This window comes from Pterocles gutturalis, unplaced genomic scaffold, assembly GCF_000699245.1.
Source record: "Pterocles gutturalis isolate BGI_N339 unplaced genomic scaffold, ASM69924v1 scaffold21956, whole genome shotgun sequence".
Taxonomy (NCBI): Eukaryota; Metazoa; Chordata; class Aves; order Pterocliformes; family Pteroclidae; genus Pterocles; species Pterocles gutturalis.
Window position 1 is genome coordinate 103863 of NW_010101112.1, and position 23318 is coordinate 127180.

A 23318-nucleotide genomic window follows, 5' to 3' on the forward strand; every position below is an offset into this window, starting at 1 on the left:
CTTGCCTAATAACTATAATCACTCAGTAGGCTCCTAAGTACATAGCTGCTCTGCTTTCAGGTGGCTGGATGTTGGAGGCTTGATGCTAGTACTAAGCATGACTCATTTCCTGATTCTTACTTGTTTTTTTCCTTTGAGTGTAGGACTTCCTGTTCAATAGCTCTTGTTTTAGAAGAAAACCTGTTTCACAATTGTAGCGTTTAATGAATAGAAGTGGCAATGGAATTGCCCATCTCATTGAGGGGCTTCAGCTGAAGAAGCAATGTTAATAAAGACTTGGTTTCTGAGGAGGTTTTTGGCTAGTTAAGTTTGCAAAAGAGTAGATGGTAAACGTATGCTGTATAACTCCTCCAGCAAAGAAACAAATAGAAATACTGTTCTTAGTGAACATTTATAAAAATATGCCAAATTATCATGGATGGCTGTTTCTTCAGTCCAATGACTTTTACTTGCCTTTTCCTTTGGAAGATTTTACCTTGTGTTTTTCAGTGTCCAAAAGGAAAAAAACATCCTTGTCTGAGCAGCGTTCCCATGTCCTTTGAAAATTTGCGTTATTTAACAGAAGAAGCTGTAGTTGAGACAGAGCCAGCAGTCTTACTGCTTTCATCTGTCACAGATTATTACTTGCATAGAGCAAGTAATAGATAGAGCACAGTGTGGAATCAATGCAGTTCTTATTTCAAACTAGCGTCAAAGCTTGCTCTGATGGACTGAGCCCAGTGTGCAATGGGATATTTAGCCACGTTTCAGTTTTCTGAGTAAGCAACAATGCTTCAAAGAGCTTTAGCACTTTCAGTAATGAAGGCAGTGGGGCATTTTATTCCCTGCCCTGTCTTACTCTTGTTATTTGTTGTGCTTTCCTTGCTCACCTGGAGACTGGGTGGTAGGAGAGGCCCTAGCAGAAAGCTCTAAGGGCAAAACACTGGCTACAGCAATAGTCATGGCCAGGGAGACCAAGACAGATTTATTTCCCCCTTTGTTAGTGCAGGGTTACTTGGATTATTGTTTAATCTCTGCAGAACATTAAATAATTTCCTTGTACTTTGTCAGGAACCATTGATCCCAATAACACATTCAAAGACATGGGATGGTTTTGGTCCTAGCCATGTCACTAAAACACACCGAGTGGTTTGTTTCCTTTTTTTAGGCCAGCTTCAGCAAAGAAGATTAAGCCCTGAGCTACCCTTATTGCTGTCTTTTGCCCTTGTCAAGGCTATCCCAAGTGCTTTGTGTCAGGTTTCCAGAGAGGGTAGTTGGAAGTAACATCACCTGCTCTGACACACAGAGTAATGTAACCCTGCTGCATTCCCTCTGTCCTGAAGGAAACTCGTATTCCCATGGCTATGCAGGACCTAGTCAGAATTAGTTACCCAGCCTTTCACATTTCCTTCCAGACTACCAACTTCTGCATTACAGGCAGCAAGTGCTGTCCTGAGCTGAATCTGTTGCTGCTGTTTTGCATGTATCTGGACATCTCCTGCAGTGGCAATGGGGAACTGTCCCAATGCCCTGAGAAAAGAAAAAAGGGAAATAGCCCCAGTCCCAGTAAGACACATCACCGGTATAATCTGTTATGTTACTGTTTGGTTAAGTGAGGAAAATGGATGCTTACAGATGTTGTTACTCTTTAGGGAGAAATGGAAGCTGTAAAAGAAGAAATCATAAAACTGTGCCAAAGAAAGGAAGATATCCTTACCGGGATGAAGAATTCTATGTCTGAGCTTCACCAGCGCTTACAGCAAGAAGAGCCTGAATCAGGAGATGAACCCACAGCCTCTGTATTAGCACAAAGCAACTCGATTGGGACTGATGTTTCTGGTCAGCAGGTAAGTGGAGCACTACATTGTGATAGCTTACCTGAGAGCTGAAGAGGGGAAGGTAAATAACTCCTCTTCCTCCAGGAGGAGTGGCATGTGAGAGAGGAGCAACCCTGCAGCTGTGAATCAGTGCTACTTCTCCTCCCCTTTGTGCTTCTGAATGGTCCCAGAAAGACTGACTATGATGCATGTCTAGGAGAAGGCAGGAGAGAGGTGTGCCTCTGGTTATTTTTTAGCATGAGCAGATCCAACATGAAATTTGCATCAAGCAATCAACAGCAAAATGCTTGATGTGTAGTTTTGTTGATAATCAGTTTTTCTGGGATTTTTGGTAAATTGTTTTCGTGGAGCAAAATGAAATTTGTCCCAATTATAGCTGTGATGTTGAAACATTACAGCATAGAGAAAAGTCCCAATTTTCAGAGGTGCTTAGTTCCTGCAGCTTTCAATTACTTTAATGTAGGGTGGCAGATGTTCAGTGCTTCTCCAAAAGTGGACCCCAAGAGGTAACTTTCCTTTGGTTTACAGGCAGAAGAGAAGAGGCTTTTACTGTTCTTGTCATGAATAATTGGGCTGTCTCTTTGTGTGTATTTTTGTAGTTGAAAAAAAGAGGAATGATGTCTCTTCTACCTTCCTTAGATGAAGAATCAGAAGACTGTTCTTCCCACAGCAAGGTGAGTTCAATATATATCTTATAGATACAGTTGTATATGTAAGATACAAAATTTTGGTACAGGACAAATGATGAAAAATGTGTAAATCCAAAATAGTTCAGAACAAATTGAAATATCTGTTATCACTCCAGGATACTAAGAAATGGCGCATGATCCAGCCTACCAATATTACAATACTAATATTATGCAGCACCTCATTCTGTGATGTGTGATCCTGCTTTTGGTGGGATTGCTCATACAATAATACCCCCTTTATGGAAGTGTTAGTGGCAAAATATGGGTCTAAATACCACTATTTATATGTGGGGGTCTTTTCAGACAGAATTAGACAGCCTCTGAAGTGCTAAAACTTAAAAGAAACAACCAAAATGCTTTGTATGTTTGAGCTTAAGAAAAAAAGGGCATGATCAGACTATTGGGAATGAAATTGAGATAGGAGAGATTTCTGGGAGAATGGGGGAAGGAGATGCTGCTCAATGGGTAGCTCTGAATCTAGGGAGTCCGAATGCCCAGGTGAACTGCAGAGGTGCAAAGCTGGGAGTAAAGTTTCATGATAAAGTTAATAGCTTTTGCAAAAAGAAAAAAAAATCCATGACGCTTTCTGCACGCTTTCCTGCACCCTAAAGACTAAACAAGATGTATTTGAATGAAATCAGGAATGTGCAGAAGTGCTGGTAGTAGCCTAGCTACCTGCTTGCACAGCAGTTCACAGACTGTCTAGGCTGGTAGTGACCAGCTGCTGTCATCTGCTACATCCCCTGGGAGGGTCTGTGGCCTCAAGCAAGTTTTGAAGAATCTTCATTTCTCTGAAGTCCTCACTATGAGCGTTAATCAGCCATTTTGCTACATCCTTGCAACAAGAATCAAAAGGAAATGCAACAAAGACGTGATAGAGTATTGGAGGAGTTGGTTTAGGCTAGGCAAGGATAAAACTGTTTGGCTAGACCATGCAAAGAAGTCCAAACAGCTTGGATAGAGGTGCATTCTTACCACGCTGATCCAAGCACTTTAGTTTCAAGGTTTCTGATTCTGCACCTTCATTGGTGCAGTTTTCTTTTACATACAGGACTTGGGGATTTTTTTTGTTTTGTTTTACATCACTTTTTAGGGGACAGGACAGGAGAAAGATTTTTTTCTTGTTGGTTTTGGGTTGTTTTTTATTAAAATAGTGTGAAAAAAAATTAGGATATTCAGGTCTCTAGAGAAAACTATCAGTGTCATCCAGCTGCCATTCCATGTTGCAGCAGTGCTATAGAGCAAGGGAAGAGGTGGGAACTGGGAACCACAATAAAGACAGATAAACAAGGCAGAAACAGAGCAGAAGTGTTACTAAAGATTTGCAGTAATTTACATTGCCTGAAGGAATATCTGAGTTTCCTGTTCACAAGCTAATGCTGAGCTGTTCCTGCTTTCAAAGGGAAGTACAGCCACAGATACAGATGCAAGCTTTTGGCCCCCAGAAAGAGATGATGAAAGGCGCAAGGAAGACAGTGCAACCTCCTGGTCTTCTGGTACCTTGTCAGATGGCATTGTTCAGGTAATGCTCTTGGGTTTATCTCCACAGGGTGAGAACTCATCTTTGTGGAGAAGGTATGCCCAAGTCCTAGGTATTGCTGAAATCTGCAACGTGAAAGAACTGTAGAAATGCAGCACATTATGGCCTTATTCAGATCCTCCATCTTCTGTATTACACTAAATCTTGACATTTAAAATTTTCTTTCCTGTTACACATATTAATTTTTTCTAGCCTGACAAAAATCCCAAAGATAGAAATGCACATTTGTTAGCAGCATGTGCGTTTTGTTGGGTGATGATTTGTGGAAGAGGTTCCCTTTGTGCATGAGAAGGTCAGCATCTAAGACACCCGATCAGCTACAATTTTGGTGGCATTCTATTCTGTTCTTTAGGTGTCTCAATAATGTTGCAAGAGCTGCAGTTTTTTGTTTCTGTATATCCATGTTATAGGCATAAGACAACTTTATGTGAGTACTCTTGGCCCAGGACCACTACAGGTTGAGTGGCTGCTGCCCTTTGAGGCTTCTCTAGCACAACAAGGCAGTAATGATACAAATGCTTCCACTGTTGCCTCTTCTCTCCAGGATGCTGATGAGATAACAGAATCACACAGTAAATGTGGTGAGGAACCATCTATGCAAACTTTGCAGAGCACTGAAGGTCCTGGCACTGGTGATGGCAGTCAGTCTATGGTGAGTTTGAAGGCCTGAAGCAGGCTGAAAAAGGTGACTGTCTGAGCTCATTGTATAACCTATCTAGTGGGCAGAGGACTTGTTTGGTTACGTTACTGCTGCTGGAGTTTGTTGTAGTATTTATGATATGGTAGGATACCTACAACCCTTTGTAGACCTCTTCATATTGCTCCTTTGGGTGAAAATAAATATATTTTGATTTGCTCCTTGAAGATGCAATTTATCCAGGAACAAAACGGAGTATTTTCAGGAAGGAAAATGCTGGCATTCATACATGCATGAATGGAAAGGTGATGTAAACATACATCAACTATGGGATTTTTGCATGGCAGTTAAAGGAGGATTTAATGAGATTGACACTCCTATATGTTGCTGCTTTGTGGAAGGCATGCACAGGCTAAGGGAGAAACGGGCGTCAGCCTGTAAGTTTATACAAAAGAGGATATAGAGAGAGATGTGGATGCTCCAGGAAGGCCAGAGCAGCACACCGGTGCTAGCAGAGCAGCCTCAGCTCTTGCTGGGTTCAGAGTCCAGAAGAAACCCGAATCCATCATTGCCTGTGGTACCCACAACCTGTCAGACCCAGTGACACAAAAGTTCAGTGGAATGGTTTCTTGAGCCAGACACAGCAGCTCTGTGGTCTGTGGAGAGAGTGCTGGCAGGCTGTAAGCCAGGGTCCTTCTCTGCTCAAGTAGACAGGTTTCCTAGAGAAGGTCTTCTTTCCTCAAACCACACCAGGCAGCTTTTTTGCTTGCAACATCTTTTCCACACCAGTGTTTTACTACCCTGTGACATTTCTGTATGCTACACCATTCCCTGTAGGGAGTGATTTGGGGGGGGGGTGTTGTTTTGTTTTGTGGTTTGTTTGTTTTTTCTAAATGATTTATTTACAAGATCAATTACTATTTGGAGAAAGGAAGACATTTATTTTTATAAGTGGTAGGTCTATCTGTTTTCCCTAGAGATGTGTGTATGTGTAGAGATTTATGAAGTCGATTATATTTATGTTCTAAATTTAGAGCTTAAATGCATGCTAAAATGAAATCATTCCTCCTTAGTGATTGTTAAATTATACGATTTCCTCCCTCTGGCGTGTTGTCCCTGCCATGCAGAAATACCTGCTTCCAAATGCAGTTATAGCAGCCTAAACCACAATTTAGGATTCAGAAAAATGTTTGAATTACTGGATGAGGAAGAAAAGACAGGTTATAGCTATAGGTGACTCCGTTCTGAGGGAAACAGAGGGTCCAATATGCCAGACAGACCCTTCTCTTAGGGAAGTCTGGCTGGGCTTGGGTTAAGAGGGCGTACTGGTGGATGTAAAGCTGGACATGAGCTGACACTGTGCGCTCACAACCCAGAAAGCCAGCCGTGTCCTGGGCTGCATCAAAAGAATTGTGACCAGCAGGTTGAGGGAGGTGATTCTCCGCTCTCATGAGACCCCACCTGCAGTGCTGCATCCAGCTCTGGGGTCCTCAGCACAGGAAAGACCTGGACCTGTTGGAGCGGGGCCAGAGGAGGCCACGAAGATGGTCAGAGGGCTGGAGCACCTCCTGTATGAGGACAGGCTGAGAGAGTTGGGGTTGTTCAGCCCGGAAAAGAGAAGGCTCCAGGGAGAACTTATTGTGGCTTTTCAGTACTTAAAGGGGGCTTATAAGATGGGGAAGGACTTTTTAGCAGGGCCTGTTGCTTGACAAGAGGTAATAGATTTAACCTAAAAGCAGGCAGATTTAGACAAGATATTAGGAAGACTTTTTTTACACTGAGGGTGGTGAAATACTGGTTGCCCAGAGAGGTGGTAGATGCCCCATCCCTGGAAACAGTCAAGGTCAGGCTGGACAGGGCTCTGAGCAACCTAGTCTAGTGGGGAGGGGTCCCTTTAAAGGGTCTCTTACATAACTGGTCTATGGTTCCATTAACAGTAGAACCAACGGTAACCACTCACAGGCAACTCTGTGGTCTCAGTCTAGGCATGCAAACACATGACGTCTGCAGGAGCACGTGCGAAGATGATAGCGGTTTGTTTTATTCAACTAATTTGACTAGATATCTGAGTTTCTGTTTCTGTAGAGGAACGGGATAAAGTTTACTGCAGTAAGGATGTCTAGCTGGGAGGGGTGGGGCATGACGCAAGTGTAAACTAAATGCTTATGTACACACACGTGTAACAAAAGGGTGTCACACACAGTATTATATATATATAATGTTTTGTTATTTAAATTAATGAACTAAAACAAACCGGCTTAGAACTGGAGGTGGAAATTTCAGGTGGAGGTTGAAGTAAACTGGTACTTTTTTATTTCTTCAGCCATGTATACCTCAATAGACATATTTAGACTGTTCTGGGATCTGTATACTCAGATTTACTTTCTATGTTTAATGGTACTGTCACACACTATCTCAGAGGCAAATAAGAAGGGTAGTGATTAAAGTAAGACACTGATAGCTGAAACAATGCAGTTTTGCTCTCTGATTTTCTGCCAAAACTCATTTTAACCTGGAGCTTGTGCACTACCACTGACCATCTCAGTTGCCTGCATGTATGCTCTAGAGCTGTGGGAGCTTACAGGTAGTTTTCTTCTTGTGGTGTTGTGCTCGATTTACTTACCTAAGTACCAGTATTTGCATGTGTGGAGGTATATACAGACCTGTACAGCCTTCCAAACAACTGCTGATATCTCAAAGCACTTCAGACTTCTCCTTATTATGGAAGTGTGCAATCTTGCTTCTTAAAGGAGGGCAAATAAGAGGAAAGAATTACACAAAACATACTTTAAAATACACCGTTTTTTGCTGTGTGACCTAGAGCCTGAATAAAGCATACTTGAATGTTGGAACCGAACATACAAGTAGCTTGTAAGCCTTGCCCAACAGCTTGCTTTGCAGCTTTAAACTGTATTGCTTTTACATCTTAACTCCCACAGAAAAACATCTCTCCTCAGGGGAGAACTGGTTAATGGTGAGTCATCCCACTTCCTGTGCACCCAGGTATACCTGTGCAAATGCAAATCCCTGCCTGGAAACCTGTTGCACCAGATCCTGGATCCCTTGGCTGCTGAGTTTCCCCTTTTTCTTTTTTCCTTGTTTTTTTTTTTTTTTTTTTAAATGTGGGAACACAGTGGCAGAGTGGTTTCGGAGCTCTGTGAGAATGAAAGTTAAATATTTTCTACTGTGGAGGGGCGGGGAATGAAAGAAAAATCCAGATAGATAACCACGTTTCTTTCATGTGCTTTCCTTCAGACTGACAAGCCGCCTCCTGTCCCCCAGGCCACCCGGGGATGGGGAGGGAAAGCCGGAGATTCCCAGGACACCGTGGGTGGCGGTAGGCCTGAGCCAGAAGTGCTCCTCCAGGTATGCCAGGTCCAGGTTGCCGAGCTGGAACAATGGCTCGACAAAGCTAAAATGTCCCTGTGGGCAAACTCCCAGACCCCCCAAATGCAGCAGATGGTGGAACTACAGCTGGCTGATTGCCAGGTAAGACACAGCGGTCAGCTTGCTGCTGCCATCCAGACAAGTCACCCTTCGGTGGGGCGTGTGTCTGCAGAATAGCTGTGCATGCTGCTGCTTCCCTTCCTGCTTAGTTGGCTTCATTTCACTGTGCAGAAAACAGGTAACCGCTTGGCTTAGTTTCAGGTGCATCTTTCCAAGGGCTTAGTTAAAATACCTATTTTTAGAGTTGGGATCTTTATGAATCCGGGGTATTTAGGTAGAACTCTGTGTATTTTTAAAGCTTTGTTTTTCTTTGGGCTATTTTCAGAAACATGTCTCAAGTAGAGTTTGAATCCTCTATTGAAAGGCAATTTTTCATTGGTCTCAATCATGATAAATCACCTGGGGGAAAAAAAGGATTTTTTTTTTTAATATTTTCACTTTCTATTTTTGTCAGAGTGATTTAAAAGACTGGTATGATAGCTTCCAAGCTGGTAAATTATTCTTTTGCACTTATTCTGAAAAGCTGACAGCATAGGTAGAAAGATAAGGGCTTTTTCCCTGCCCTCTGTGAGCAGTGGCAATATTTGGACCTACTGCTATACTTCTAGGGCAGCCTCTTGCCCTGGATGGCAGTGGAAGGAAAGGAGTGGGTGGTACTCATTGGTGAAAAGCGTGGTGGAGGAAAACAGGACTGGCATGAGAAGCTGGGGTGGGTAGGAGTCCTGGAATGCTGTTTTTTTCTCTGGTGTGCAGATTAAAAGAAAATGTGCACGCATGCCACTTCAGAGTTCCCTGCGGTGCCAGCCTGGTGTACCAGTTTGCTTCAAGCACTGAGTCTACCTAAAGCAACAAACTTCACTAACCATGAAGGAGCCAATAAAAAAATGTCCCTGCTTTAAATTACTAGGAGACATTTCCAGCTGTTTTGTTGTTGTTGTGGGGGATTTTTTTAATAGGAACTGAGTCCATGCCAAGAAGTGCCTCTGGGTTTAGGCTGTGATTCAGCCAAGTGCTCAGGTGCTGAACTCTGGGGGAATTAGGATCCTGAATGCACCCATGGAGCTGCCTGTGTCTGGATCCCATTCAGGGTTCATGTCAGCATAGGCTTCAACAGGGCAGCTCCAGCCAGTGAAAACAAGCAGACTCCAGGCAGCTGTAAAGGCTGCTGAATTCTTGTCGGGTTTTAACAGTTTGTCTCAGTGTTAAGACATGAACTTGCCGGGGGTAGATTTTTCTAACCTAGTCAAGATCTACACAGAAAAATACACATAGCACAAAACAGAATCAGTCTCTAGATATGGATGGATGATATAAAGCCGTTAATGTATCACAGTTGATTACTTTGCAGTTGAGCTATGTCACCTGTCTCCACACTCACCTTAAAAATGTCAGTAAAAAGTAATGCAGAGATACACTTTGATTCACAGCAGCTTGAATCAAAAACCAGATCTCAACAGTTTACAGTCAGGGCCTGGCTGACACATGGTAATGTTACTGGCTATGTTTCGGTCATTCAGCATCATTCCTGAATGATGAATGTGATGCAATCTGTCTGTTCACTGTCTTCTTCTCCCCCATTGGGGTGTGTTGTCTTCTTTGTTGGATTCAAACAGAGTCTATGGTTTCTGCTCTTCTCTTTTATTACTCCATATCTGAGTTAATGTAACTTCCTGCAGAGGCTGTTGTTTGAAAAGACTAACTCTGTATAAAATTTAATTGTTCAAAATAAAAATAGACTATATTGGAGAAAACAAAAAATGTTGTACTCAATGAATGAATAATTGACTGCTGTCCCTTCTAGGTGACGTTATCAGAGATTGAACAAAAGGTCCTTGCTTTACTGGAATATTGTGGAGATACTGCAGACTACCAAATTGAGACAGAGGCTCTTTCTTTGAAGCTGAAGGAAGTGAGGTGCAATTTGGAAAAAGTTCAGATGATGCTTCAAGACAAACTCAGTGAAGAGCAGGTAAAGCATATGAATGCCATGCAGAGCAAGAGAGTCATGGTGCTTTAATGTGCTGTAGTTGCAGAGGGACAGGTAGAGCTCACCATGTCAAGCAAGGAAAGGAGAAAAGTCAATCAGAAGTATCAAACTTGCTATTATTCTATTTTGCAGTGCTGTATAATTATTTGTAGTTTGCAACAAGTAGTGGATTTTTCATGAGTCTCTGAACAACATCCTGCTTTAAGTGCTCAGTGACAGAAGTCAAGATTTTGGAAGGAATACAGGAAAAGGATAAAAATATTTTTTGTTTTGGTTTGCTTTTTAAAATGCCATGATGTTTCTCTGTGATAGTATCACAGCAGAGTTTTCAGGATGGAGAAAGGCCTCACCCCTAAAGTCTGATGTCCAAAAGGTTTAGTAATACTACGAAGCTGGATGGTACCCTGACATTTGCCTTGTATCATAATGATTCAGATGGCACCACCCATCCCTCCGATCTCCTGTCTTTGATGCACTGATGTATTATGAAATCTATATTGATATATAGATATATGAAATCTATATATTGACATTGCTTTTGAAGACTAATTTGAAGCTAAAGATTTGTGAACATTTTCCCGTGGGCTAACTCACAATGACTCTAAGGTTGTTGTTAACACAAGAAAAATTTTCTGTGATGTTCTGTGCTCTGTAACCTACTTCTGTTTTGCTAACTGAAAATTGGCTTTTGCCCTTTTCATGATATTAGAAAAGAGTTGGAGAAAAGGATACAGCTTCAGCTGCTAAAATTGCTCACTTTTCACTTGACACTCTCTTTTTAACTAATGGAACTCAACATCATATTTGAGCAAACCCCCATTTTCCTTTGCCTTTTTCTCTGTATAGGGATGGCAGTCAATGGCCTTTAAATTTCCATATGTACATAATTTGTTTCTGACTGATGGTTTTTGCTTTTAAAACTTCAGCTCAGGCAGAAATATATTCTGCAAAATACACATTTTCAGAAAATGGTTTGTTTGGTAAACTCACGTTTACACATAAACTACATTTTATTTTGATGTAGTTTTATTTTCTTTGCTAAATGAATTCACGTCAAATGTGATTGGAAAAGCACAATCATAATTTCAGATTAATACATGCACACAACTGATTTTACTGTTCACGCTATTCTCTGTGCACAGGTTCTGAAAGCAAAAGCAGCTGAGCAGAAAAGCCTCATTTACTTCGTGGAGTCGTGTGTGGAAAAAATACAGCCACAGTTTAAGGGCAGCGTGACTCAGCAATTAAACTCAAGGTACAAAATAACAAAATCGGTTACCAGATTCAGTGATGTAAAACTGCCTCAACCCACTGCAACTTTGCAGTGTGGCACCATCGATTCTGTGCAGGGATGTGTGCCTTTAGAAGGAAAATTGCAGAAGCTGGGAGATTTCTGCCATCAACGACCCAAGAGAAATGGAGTCTCATTTATGTGACAGCCTCGTTGATACTGGGCTGACTCCAGTTTCTAGAGTCAGTCTTGATATCAGGCAGGACTGACACCTGCCATGAATGAAAGCAGGCCAATCTGGAGGCAAATTTGGTATCTCTGTTCACAGCCATTGCTGTACAAATGCATGGAGATACCTTGACAGGTTTAAAAGCAGCATTAGAAAAGGGGGCGCTGGGATCCTGCACCTTCCAGCATGGAACCAAGACAGGACTGTACTCCCCATGTTGTCGTTTCAGAGATGGAGGCTGCCAGCAGGCCCCTAGGATGTTTCACGTGAAGGGAATAGCCCAAAGAAATGTGTCAAAGCTTGGATTAAAAATCACCCGTGCACTTGGTTTCACTCTGGTTTTGAGGCAGGAGCAATAGAAACTAATCTTACACAAGAAGTCTTACCTATCTAATTTTGCTTACTCTGCTTCAGTATTTGCCATTGTAACAACGTTTTCTCAATACAGCAATGGAGAACCTGATCCAAAGAGCAACCAGGCTGATCCCACCTTAGCTCCGAAGGACCAAACGGGTAATAAATGGCAATACTTACAGCAAGAGCTGTCATCAAAGATGAAGTCTCCTATCTGCCAGGTTGTGGAACCTCAGGTCCGTTTAAGTTCAGTGAAATACTTTTTCTGCATGCAGTTGGTTGGGGTAAAGATAGCAATTAGTGTATCTTCTTGCATCATCGTACTATGTTTCTTCATCACATAACTGAAATCTGTGCAAGCGTTCTCCAGAGGAAATTGTTACCACGTACTGTTTTCATGATGGTCTTTTAATTTTACTTTGAGGTAAATAATGTCTCTGAAGTAGTAGCTGCTAAGCATAGCGTGAGAGCGCATAGGTGAATCCTTGTAGTTAACGGATGTGGATTGAGTCTGAGTTCTTGATATGTGAGAACATTTTGGTCAAAACAAATCTCTGGCTTAAATTTTGTTCTGCCATTCCCCATTGTGTCCTCTCTTTCTCACATATCAAAAGCAGAGTTTGGACTGCAACAAGAGCATGCTGTGTATTTATTCTGAACAGACTGCAGAATTTTACTGCTTGGACAAAACTATAATATCTGTTATGAGCAGTTTTGTTCATATTCAATTACAATGACTAGATTTCCTGTTCTCCGAAATTACTACATTATGTGGAAGAATATCAGTCATGTAAAATGATGTCAGCTCTTTTTCAGGCAAGACTTGCCATGCAGTGGGCAGCAGGGCTGCCTTAACACAGACTACAGCTTGTACCCTTAAAGCTGGGAATCAGAGGCTCCTTCTTCAGTCAATCTCCCATCAAGGCATAGCCTACCCAACTAATTTTTTCCAGTAAAAAGGGAACCCTGGTATCCAAGTGCTTTATATTAATGCCTTGAAAGTTTCATTTTAATGCTTTTTGAGAGGAGTGTTATCTAGATATGCATAGCCCTGCCTTCATTTGAGCTGTTCACTGAATTGCAATGTTCTTTTTCCAAATGTTAGATTACAGCAAAGATGAACATGCTGCCCCGAAGCACATTCGCTAGTGCAGGAACCCCAACTGTGGAAGAACTGAAAACTTACACTGTCCAGCTGGAAGACATAAGCCAAGAAGCAAATGTGGTGCATGCACAGGTAAAAATGTCATGTCCTAGCACTGCAAAAAAACACCAGGGTTTCTAGACACAAGACACTGTTTGGGCACTGGGAAACATAGCCAATAATCATATTATTGCAAATGGCATTCACTGTAATGTAGCTTTGGCGTCAGGCATGGACTATAATGTAGAAATCAGCTTAGGATTTTAAGAAGAAACATTTCATCTATAATGCTTCTGCTACCTGAAGCCAAAGATTTGCTAGTGTGGGTAAAACTCCTTAAACTGTATAAAGCAAGGAGCCCGTGAATGATTTCAGTAAATCTGCAGTATCAGAGATGTCAAGACAAATTGTGTTGTGCCGATTCCTGAGATTAGAGACCTGTAAGACCACAGCCATTCCCAATACATAAAGGGTCTTTGACTCAGCTTCGGCCTTGGCAGCTCTGAATATTACATGCATATAACTGTGTCATCCAAGCCTGTCCCTCAATGTTTCACTAATTCAATTTTATTATTAGCTGACTGAACCTCCAACCTTATACAAGTGAGTAAATCTTAGCTGTGCCTTGGGTGAAAGTACTGAAAACTTCTGACTTGCTTTTACCCAGGATAATGTGGCAGAGGAAGTCTCTTCCAATTTGGACAGAAAATTGTTTGAGCTGCTTCTGGCAATCAGTCGATGTTTGAATAACATGGAAGAGATGTTAAACACCTCAGTCCTCTCCACCGAAGAGGCAGCTGTGCAGCAGGCTCTTTATGAGGTAACTGTCCTAAAGCATCCAGGAAAGGAGAAACCGAAGTGGACTTCTGTTAAAACAAAATATATATGGCCTGATATTTCTTCTCTGTTTTGCTGATATTACTCAGGAATAACACCACCAAACTATTTGGTCTTGCACAGATTTGGGGCTATGGCTTTTAACAACAATTATGAGCTGAGTCCTGCTGCCTTTTGCAGGCAAGCGTCCTTAGACAGAGACCATTTTCACTCATGTTATCTTTCTTTCAACCCTTTAGACTCTTTCTGTCGAGCTGCAAAAACTTCACGCTGATCTGAGTGATAAAAAGGATGATCTTCTGAAGTCTATTAGCTGCGCTGGTGGGAGCACAGATGTGTTCTGCGAGTGCTTTAACAATTTGCAGGCACGGCTGGAACAAACTCAAGCTGCCACTGCTTCAAGGAGCAACTCAATGAAAGCTGGGCTGGATCATAATAGCAATTATCAGGTACTCCACTGCCAAATGCACATCTTGTTTCAAAGCATCTGTTAGACTTGTCAGTGTTAATGCATTTGCGTTACAGATGAGCAATCTATAATGGGCTTGCTTTTTTTTTTTCGGTACTAAGCAAATTTGTCTTGGCCTCTCAAGAAGCAAATTAATTTTGCTGTTTACAGTGCTGTTTGCAATGCTGACTACCTGAGAGGCCTTCATCACAGTAGACACAGGCTAAAGCAAGTTTCTGTGTGTAGGGATTAGGCCAAGGAGGGTTTAATATATTTGTTCTGCTGCTATATGGACTCAGGATTGGTGCTATAGCTGGCACTGGGCTACTTTTAGTTATATATTGGAGGTTGATTTGACCCTTTGTATTTACTGCTTCTTTACATTTTGCGCCACAGTAGCAGAAGCCATAGTTTTGCAAATTTGCATTTTTTGTTCTTTTTTGTAAAAAGCAGATAATGAGAAACTTTTCTGTAGATTCTCATGATGGGCTAAATCTACTGACTGTTGATGGAAAAAATTCAGATCAGGTATTTAGGCTGAAGTAAGGAAAGAAAAGCCTGGTCTTCGAAATACAGTTTCCCATGTCCAGAAAAACTCCAGTGTGCTCATCATCTGCCAGTCAGCCTAGCTCTTTGCTACTGAATAATAAAACAGTTCCTTTGAAGAACACTGGGATGTTGTCTCCAAACAGTAGCAGGACTAGTCTTGCAATGTTTACTTATGCAGAATCCATGGAGCTCCATCAGTCGCTGGTAATGGGCTCATTTTCTCATTTTCAGAAGAGAAGAATTTGTTTCTCTGTAAGTTTCACAGATTTTTACAGTCATAGAGGATCATTGTGGTAATCTGCTTTCTTACACTACACAGACTACAGAATTTTCCTCTCTGAATTACTGCTTTATGTCTGTAATGCACATGCTTTATTTTGTGTTTTTAGAGAAGAAAAAATGTGCTTTAGCAGTAAGAGGTAACCATTTTGTTTGCTGTGTTATTTTGTCTGGTCATTACTATATTCCTGATATGTGATATACTTCTGATATTTGTTTCTTTTGCAGAATGAAACCAGGCTGCTCTATGATCAGTTAACTGAGAAAAAAGCTAATCTGCAACAATGCTTGAATGCAATACATGGACATAATGTTTCTGAACAGCTCCAGGTAATTTCCTTTGAAGGAAAGGAGAGGAAAAACTCTCAGCTTTAGCTATTATTTCCAGTTTTCTGCAATCTATTATAAAGTTTCATATTTTCTAAAGTCTGAGTCTCACTTGGGTTTTAAGAATGGAGGAAGGAGAGAGTTCAGTATTCACCACCCCCCCCCCCCTTTTTTTTTAAATTACACCCCAATCTGTAGTCAGACCTAATTCCAGTCCTTATAGTAGTTGGAGTGGAGGAACCAGTCTCTCCACAACCTCTCAGAGCAAATACACTCCACACTATGGCAGGGAAGAAAAAGAGCTACACAAAGTACAACACTTCACACTTTATGCCTTTTTATATGCAAAACTAGCTTTTCGTTGTGGGAATAGGACACTGGTATTTATATAGTATAATGGAACAGAACTCTTCCTAATAGCTTATTTTGTCCTTAATGCAGAAAGCTGATGCTTGGACTTTGGAGCTGCAAAACTTGGAAAACCAAGTAACAAAACTGAGAGGCCATGGAGAAAAATTTCAGTTACCTATAACCTTAATCCAGGAAGCTTATAAATTAGAGGTAAGAGTACAGCAACTTCCACTTACTCAGCAAGGTTTGATTCTCCTAAGCAAGGCATTTTGAGCATCAAAAGGCTGATGGTTATTTTGCATTTTGGGAATGTGTGCGTGGGTTTGTAGGATTCATTTGCATCCTTCATGAATTACTAAACTCTGTTTACATTGTAGGATGTTTTGGATGACATGTGGGGGATTCTGAAAGCGAAGTATGTGGAGCTGAACTCTCCTTCCATCAGTGAGAGCCACTATGAGGACTTACTTAATGGATTTGCAGAGCTGGTAGCTATTGGTAGAGAGAAGATTATACGAGATCCAAAACAGCTAACAAAAAGCAGAGCAGCTCTACAGTCTCACCTGAAAAATCACAAGGTATAAGATGTTTATCACAGCGCTGCTCAGATCAGTATAGCAGGAGCACTTTTTTCTGTGACTGGTTCTCTCCAGTGTTATAAAGAAGAATAACTAGCACATAATATAGGGGAGGGACTGGAGTACATGCAGAAAACAAAGCAATGTTTTCCAGTAGACCAAAATAGGACCCACTAAAATATGAAAGAGAGGTTGAATCCAGGTGAAACAAACTGGATAATGGCTGTCTGGTGGTAACTACCTCATGCTAAACTATGCATTTATTTCTAGTTAAACTCTTCCTTCCATCATCTTCCTACAACATCTTCATATTTCATATGAACCAAAGGTATAAATGTAGATCTTTTTCTTTAAAACTGTATAAATGAAAATAGTGTATGCAACTCATTACTGTTTCCTGACTAACTAAAATGATCAGTAACTGCCCATCTTGGGGTGATGCAGAATTTGGGTAGAAGGGTTCTGACTCCAGCTATGAGAGATCTTGAAACTGGCTGCTCTTCTCAGTGAGTCTTCTCTGTCTTCTTCATACTCCTGCTGTGGGTGTATGATCTCTCTTAAAGAGCAAGATTTAACTTGTTTTTTTCAGGACTTTTTCCACAACCTCACGACCCACATGGATTTCATGAAAGCATTGTCCAAGAAAGTGAGTCCCTTCATCCTAGGGAAGAGAGAGAAATTATGGAGAAAGCTGGTGGGTGAAGTCAAATGGCTGGAGGAGGAGGCCTGCCACTATGGTATACACTTAAAGAGCCTGTTAAAGGTAATGAATCAAAAGAAACCCACAGTAAAAGCTGGAGGGAAGAAGGAGAAGAGTTGCATCTAGGGGAACCCTTTCTGCACCAGTGATTCTTTGGCTAACAGTTGTCCTTTCCTGTCTCCATTGGACAGCAACAGTCTATTACTTGTGTATGTCAGTAAAGTGGCTTTTTTCCTTGAAAACCTCTGAAAGTGTACATTTGACACGTCAGTGTAGCATGGATGGGACTTTCTGACTTCTTGCAGTAATTTTTGAGTGCCTGGACTGACAGGAGAGCCCTTTAAGGCACAAAAATACCAATACCACTTTAAAAATAAAACCTAAAAATTGATCTTAAAACACCCCTAGAGAAAAAAAAAAAATAAGTATGCCACTTTAAAATAAGAACCCTTGAAGATATTAGAGAATGAATTAATTAATTAATCTATGATGAAATCATGTTTCACTTTAATATTTCCAAATTATTCACCTAATTTTGTGTTCTGTTTCATTAAAGCAAGAGCTGCTAATGCTAGAATAAGCATTAAGGCCTCAGTCTGGTGTAGCAAAAATGCAGATAGATGTGTGCTATGTTAATGACACAATGTATGTTTTCAGGAATGGACAGAATTTGATGATGAATGCCTAGTTATCAATAAGGAATTAGAGGCACTTGCCTCTACATTGCCTTCTGTGAATTTGGTTGAAGAAACAGAAGAAAGATTAATAGAAAGGATTGCACTTCTGCAGGTATTTATTTGTCTTTCTCTCTGACTGGTTTTCTTCATGGATCTGTAGAACAGGCAAAAAGATTAGTTAAAGTATGAGAAGACGGTTTGCAGGGCACTGTTTCCTTTGTGTCCTTGTCTGTCTCTGGATGTAAGCTGAAAACTTACTTTTAAAAGTAGCAGGAGATTAGACTGCTAATGACAGCAAGGAACTATAAGTTCATTTGAGTGGGAGTAATGACTATACTTAAGAACTTGGTCTTCAAATGCAAATATTTGAGAGAAGATAGTGTGCAGACAACATGGATCCCAAGGGCAGCAGGGAGCACTGGGGTGAACACAGAACCACTTCTCTGTAATTCAGGAATGATTTTCATGCCATGATGTAAAATCTATGGAAGAGGAGAATCAACCTAGTGCCTTCAAATATCTAAACACCTGATTGCAATAGAAGGTCTATGGGTTTACCAGTTCCTTTTAAAATCTTGAGAATTCAAAATGTGATGTCCTGATTTCTATCTGACCAAAGAGAACAAAATTCCTTTTGTATAGAATGGCAAATGGACTCCTGGTTTGTTCCCAGCTGCATCTCTCATGGCAGAACTACACCTTTATTTAGAACCTCAAGTCCAGTTTATCTATGTTTTAAAAACATTTAAATATAAGGATATGAAAGTAGCCCTTATGGTTGTTTTATAAAATTAAGAAGAAATAGTGTTCAATAAATCTGGTGACGTATCTTCAGAGAGTGCTCTGCACTCCTCACAGGTTTGACCTTTCTCAGTCTTCAGAGCATCCACTCTACTTGAAAATTTCGAACTAACAAGTCTTTGGTCTATATTGAGTCCAGTTTGATATTTACATTCATAGAATATAAAGGCAAAAAGAACTACTGTAATTTCATTTACTTGACTGCATAAATCATTGGACGTTCACAGAAAATTCTGAGATACAGTAAAGCTTTTGAAATAAATCAACAGTAGATGTTTACAATCACTGCAGCCCTCTGGTGCTTTTGATGCCTGTCACACTGAGACAGAAGACGTGCAATATTTGCATAGCCACTGATTGTGAAGTTGCCCGATTTCGTTTGTTTTTTTAATTTCTTAACTAGCTCTTTTCTCTTAAGTCTTTGTCTTTAAAGACATCAGAAACAAAGTAGTAAGCCTTTAGAAGACGCTTTTGGGGTGAGTCTCAGCACTGGAGCTTCACAGTTTCAAAGACAGAGCAGAATAAAATTCTTTGTGGCTTAAACTTAACTCCTGTCAGAGAAATATCGCTATTAACACTAAATGTTGTACAAACCCCTTCTTCCTGGAGAAAAGTGAGGTACTTGCACATCACAAAATTGCTCCATTATGTCTTCTCCCTGGGACTGATCTACTTCCTGGAGTTTTTTTCATTTTTTTCCCTTTTGTTATTTTGACCTTCCATTGAAGTGCAGCAATGGTAAAATGATGCTTTGTTTTTATTCAGCTGTCTAAGCAAACCAGACCACTCCTATGTCTTTTACTTAATATATTAACTGTTCATTCTTCATTCCTCCCTGCCACCACTATTCAATAATTATCCCAACAGCTTCCTTCAAAACACTGGTAACATTTTTTTAATAGGATAGAACCAGAAGGCCCTCTCAGAACAGGAAGGCAATAACTTTCTTCTGAGGACAGTCATATGTTTGGACAATGCAGCCAGGTCTGACACAGAGTGTTTGTCCATTGCTTGAGGTTTACAAGTGTCACAAAAGCCCATCAAATCATAACACAGTCATTCTGGTAAAGTATGAAATTATATTAAGGTCTGTCTTGATCTGTCCGTAGGAAACAAACAAACAAACAAAGCCTGTGTCCCTTCTGCATGTAATGAAGTACAGATTCCTTCTATTTGGAAAATAAAATACATGACAGAGGAAATGTGAGATTAAGACGTTAGAACAAATGATATGTGTTTTGCTAGCTGTGTTTTCAATTTTTAAAATATTATTGTTTTGCAAACTTCCCTTGTTCTGATAGCAAATCAAAAGCACTGTTGATGAAAAGCATGCCAGGCTGTACCAGATGGTGAAAGAAGGGAAGAAATTGCTGACTGCTGTGAACTGTCCAGAAATAAGAAGCCAGATTGGGAAACTGGAAGAGCAGTGGTTGTCTTTAACCAAAAAAGTTGGCCCTGAACTACACCGACTTCAGACATTACTCAAACTCCTGGTCAGGTGGGTGTAACTCAGAAAGAAATTAGAGATATCAGCTAGAAATTAGTTTCTGACCTTCTTTAGATGTATTTTCTGAAATATGACAGTGAATTAATAAATAATGTAGCTCCTTTAACTTAAAAATGAGAAAAAGAATTTAAAAAGCAGTGATTATCAGAAAAATGACCCTTTATTACACAGCTGTGTATTTTGATTGCTGCCATTGCAAAGTCAGTGCATCTAGGTGAGAGTGCATCATGCTGCAGTCTGTACATTGGAAGTGTTAACAGAAGCTCTGATCATGCTGCCCTAAGCATTTTGGCCTGATACGAATGCAAGCTAGCCTTGATTCCCACGTAAAGGCATAACGTGCCAGTCTGTGCACGTCCACTATCCACCTTACAAACATTCAGGACCTGGCTGACACGCTGCTTCAACTTGTGTTTTGAAGCTTTCCAAAGGAGGAAGACCCAAGCACACTGAGTGCTTTCACATGGCCCAAGCCAACTGTCAGTGCAGTCCTGGCAGTTAAGTGGAGACAGTTTGGGGCTCTACAGCCAAGTCCACCAGCTGATGTACCAAGCTCAGCTCTCCCTGCACCTGGTCTGTGTGCTCTGAGCTCAGGCTGGCTGGACCCACAGTGTGGATGAAGCACACCAGTGTTCAGTGGTATTTACCCCTGCTGTGTATTCTGCACTATATCCTGCTGTCTGCACGATCTCCTCTGGTGGTTTGGACCTCTAGTAAAGCTCTTTTCACCTGTGTGAGCTTCTCTTGGCAACTGCTGGGTAGATACAGAAAGAGGATGTTTTCAGGGAGAGCAGACCAGCTGAAAAGAGCTGATAGGAACAGTCTCGTGTGCACCTCCAGCAGAACTGCTGTGTTGCACATTGATCCATGCTGTAGCCATGCTTCTGCAGTGTTGTCTAGCAGGATAGGTGCTGGAATAGCACATGCCACCTCACAGAGAGGAAGACAACTTGAAAGGTGAGAAATGTATCCTAGAATCATCTAGAAGATGTATGTTTGTGTGTTTTGTTTTCTCTCTGTAGCTACAACAGAGACTCAGAGGAATTAATGAAATGGTTGGATTCTGCTCAGCGGAGAATGAATTTTTGGAAGGAGCAGTCTCTCAATGTGTCACAAGATCTTCCCACCATCAGGGATAACATCAACAGCTTGTTTGTAAGTCGGTTCTCCTGCCAGGTTTAGATAAGACATCATGAGTTCCAGTGAAAATGACCCTTCTGAGTGGTTTTTGTATTTGCCATGACCCAGAAGCTGCCCACATAATATAACACTGAATGGCTTTGTGCCCCAAAGCCACCCCGTTATCTGTGTGGGGAGCCATGAGGATGAGAGGCCACCAAAGACCTTCCTTCAGCTTGTGAGGCCAGCCAGGATAAATCAGAATGGGGTCATCTCGTAATGAGCTCCCAACTGCAACATGTCAGCCCAGCCAGGTTCTCATGCACCTCCAGCATAATACCATGGTTTCTGTCTTGCTCCTGATGCCAAATACCACATACAGCAGTTCAGCCAAGCTCATGGGCCGCTTACCAAGAATCTGGAGTGTGGGCTCAGGGAGCAGGGGTGAAGACAGCAGGGCTGTGAAGATGGTTAGCCAAAGTCAGGGAAGAGAAACATCCTGAACTGCATTTCATGTCTTTGCCTGCCCCCCAGTGCTGTGCTCCCCTTGTATGACTAGCCCAGAGATTCAGCCCAGTGTGAGGCCTGATAGAGGGAATTTTGCACAGTGGGAAAGCAAAGCATCATGAAGGCTGGACTGGTAGGTGTGAGCTGGCCAGAGACTCAAGGACAGGGGTTGCTCCCTGGACCACTGTGTGAAGTGGGGATAGGGATATTCCCAATCGCTGTGGAGCAAAAGGTGGTCTACAGCATTGTATCAATCTGGGCAGAAAAAGGCCTTGCCTGCTGCCAGAAAATGTTGAGTTTAAGTTTTCTGAACTTTACAAACTTGCTAAAATCTGTTTGTTGAGGCAGTTCATCCTGTGACTAAAAACTTGGTTTGTCTTCTTTATTTAAATAGATACATATTTACCCTTTCTTAAATTTCTCCCATGCACCTCAGACATTCTCTAAGGAAATTGATGAAAAATCTTCCCTGAAGTCATCTGTGGTGAGCACTGCCAACCAGCTCTTTCATGTGAAGCAAGCTGATACTGCAGCACTTAGGTCATCTTTGGCAAAGTTTGAGCAAAAATGGGGAGAACTGATTATACAGCTCCCAGCCATCCAAGAAAAGCTTCACCAGGTGAGGAGAAACTCTGCTACCATCTCTCGGTTTGAGCTAAATAATTACTTTAAAATGTTGCTGCTGGGATTCAGTTGGCTGCTCCGTAAGGCCCCCAAAGCACCTCTTTCCTAATTAGCTGTCTGTCTTGCTTTCAGTATATCCCCAATATTGTACTGCAGTTTAATTACTGCATAGTTCTTCCTGGGCTGTTTTGCACATATCTATCATCTTTACAGCTTTATATGAATCCTGTTACAACTAGAAAGAATTTTATTTCAAATTTCTGAATTATCAAACTTTTCTTAATCTAAGTCATATGCCCCTCTGGAGCACAGGGCTCACTTTCAAGTTCGTACCCTGATAATTGCAATTAGAGTGCCTGAGCCTTTCTAAAAATACAGATGTCATCTTCCTTGATATATCTAACTAGCAAAGCGTAGAGGATTCATTATATACTTTGCCCCCAAGCTTCAGATGGAAAAACTTTCATCGCGGGAAGCTATTGCTGAACTAATGACCTGGCTGGACAATGTAGAACAACAGCAGGGACGTGAGGAGCCAGTAAATTCACGGCATAGTGCTGCTCAAGTCAGCAGCCTCCTTCAGAAGCACAAGGTAAGTGGGAAGGTGTAAGTCCAAGCCTTCTGCATGGTGTTTGGCTGTAACAAGGATGGAAACAGCCTACAGGTGCTGTCATATCCTTTCCCTTACTCTCAGCAAGGTTCCTGAGTCTCAAAGGTGCTTTAACATCTTCCTTTATAGAAACCTTTTGCTTCCATGCCACACAAAACAGTGCCTGCCCTGCAAACCAGCTACTGCCTGCTGTTCTATAATCTCCTTTTCCTTATGCTGTCCCATCTGTCTTACTTGTTCTCTCTCTCTTACATTTAGATTATAAAATGTGTTGAGCAGGAAAGCTTTGTTTCCTTAGGAAGACAGACTCTGTGTTTGTGCTGTGTTTT

General features: G+C 41.3%; 1 protein-coding gene across 1 annotated transcript in view; it reads left to right on the forward strand.

Moving 5' to 3' along the window:
* Window positions 1-23318, forward strand: part of LOC104468231 (nesprin-2-like) — a 170744-nt gene that overhangs the window by 87388 nt on the left and 60038 nt on the right. The window contains 20 exon segments of the mRNA XM_010082294.1: window positions 1632-1826; window positions 2417-2491; window positions 3909-4028; window positions 4591-4698; window positions 7939-8172; window positions 9932-10138; window positions 11260-11372; window positions 12026-12167; window positions 13037-13168; window positions 13743-13895; window positions 14152-14361; window positions 15417-15518; window positions 15957-16076; window positions 16244-16444; window positions 17034-17207; window positions 17802-17933; window positions 19924-20120; window positions 21152-21284; window positions 22192-22374; window positions 22825-22971. Of these exon segments, the coding sequence (XP_010080596.1) occupies window positions 1632-1826; window positions 2417-2491; window positions 3909-4028; window positions 4591-4698; window positions 7939-8172; window positions 9932-10138; window positions 11260-11372; window positions 12026-12167; window positions 13037-13168; window positions 13743-13895; window positions 14152-14361; window positions 15417-15518; window positions 15957-16076; window positions 16244-16444; window positions 17034-17207; window positions 17802-17933; window positions 19924-20120; window positions 21152-21284; window positions 22192-22374; window positions 22825-22971 (3078 nt within the window).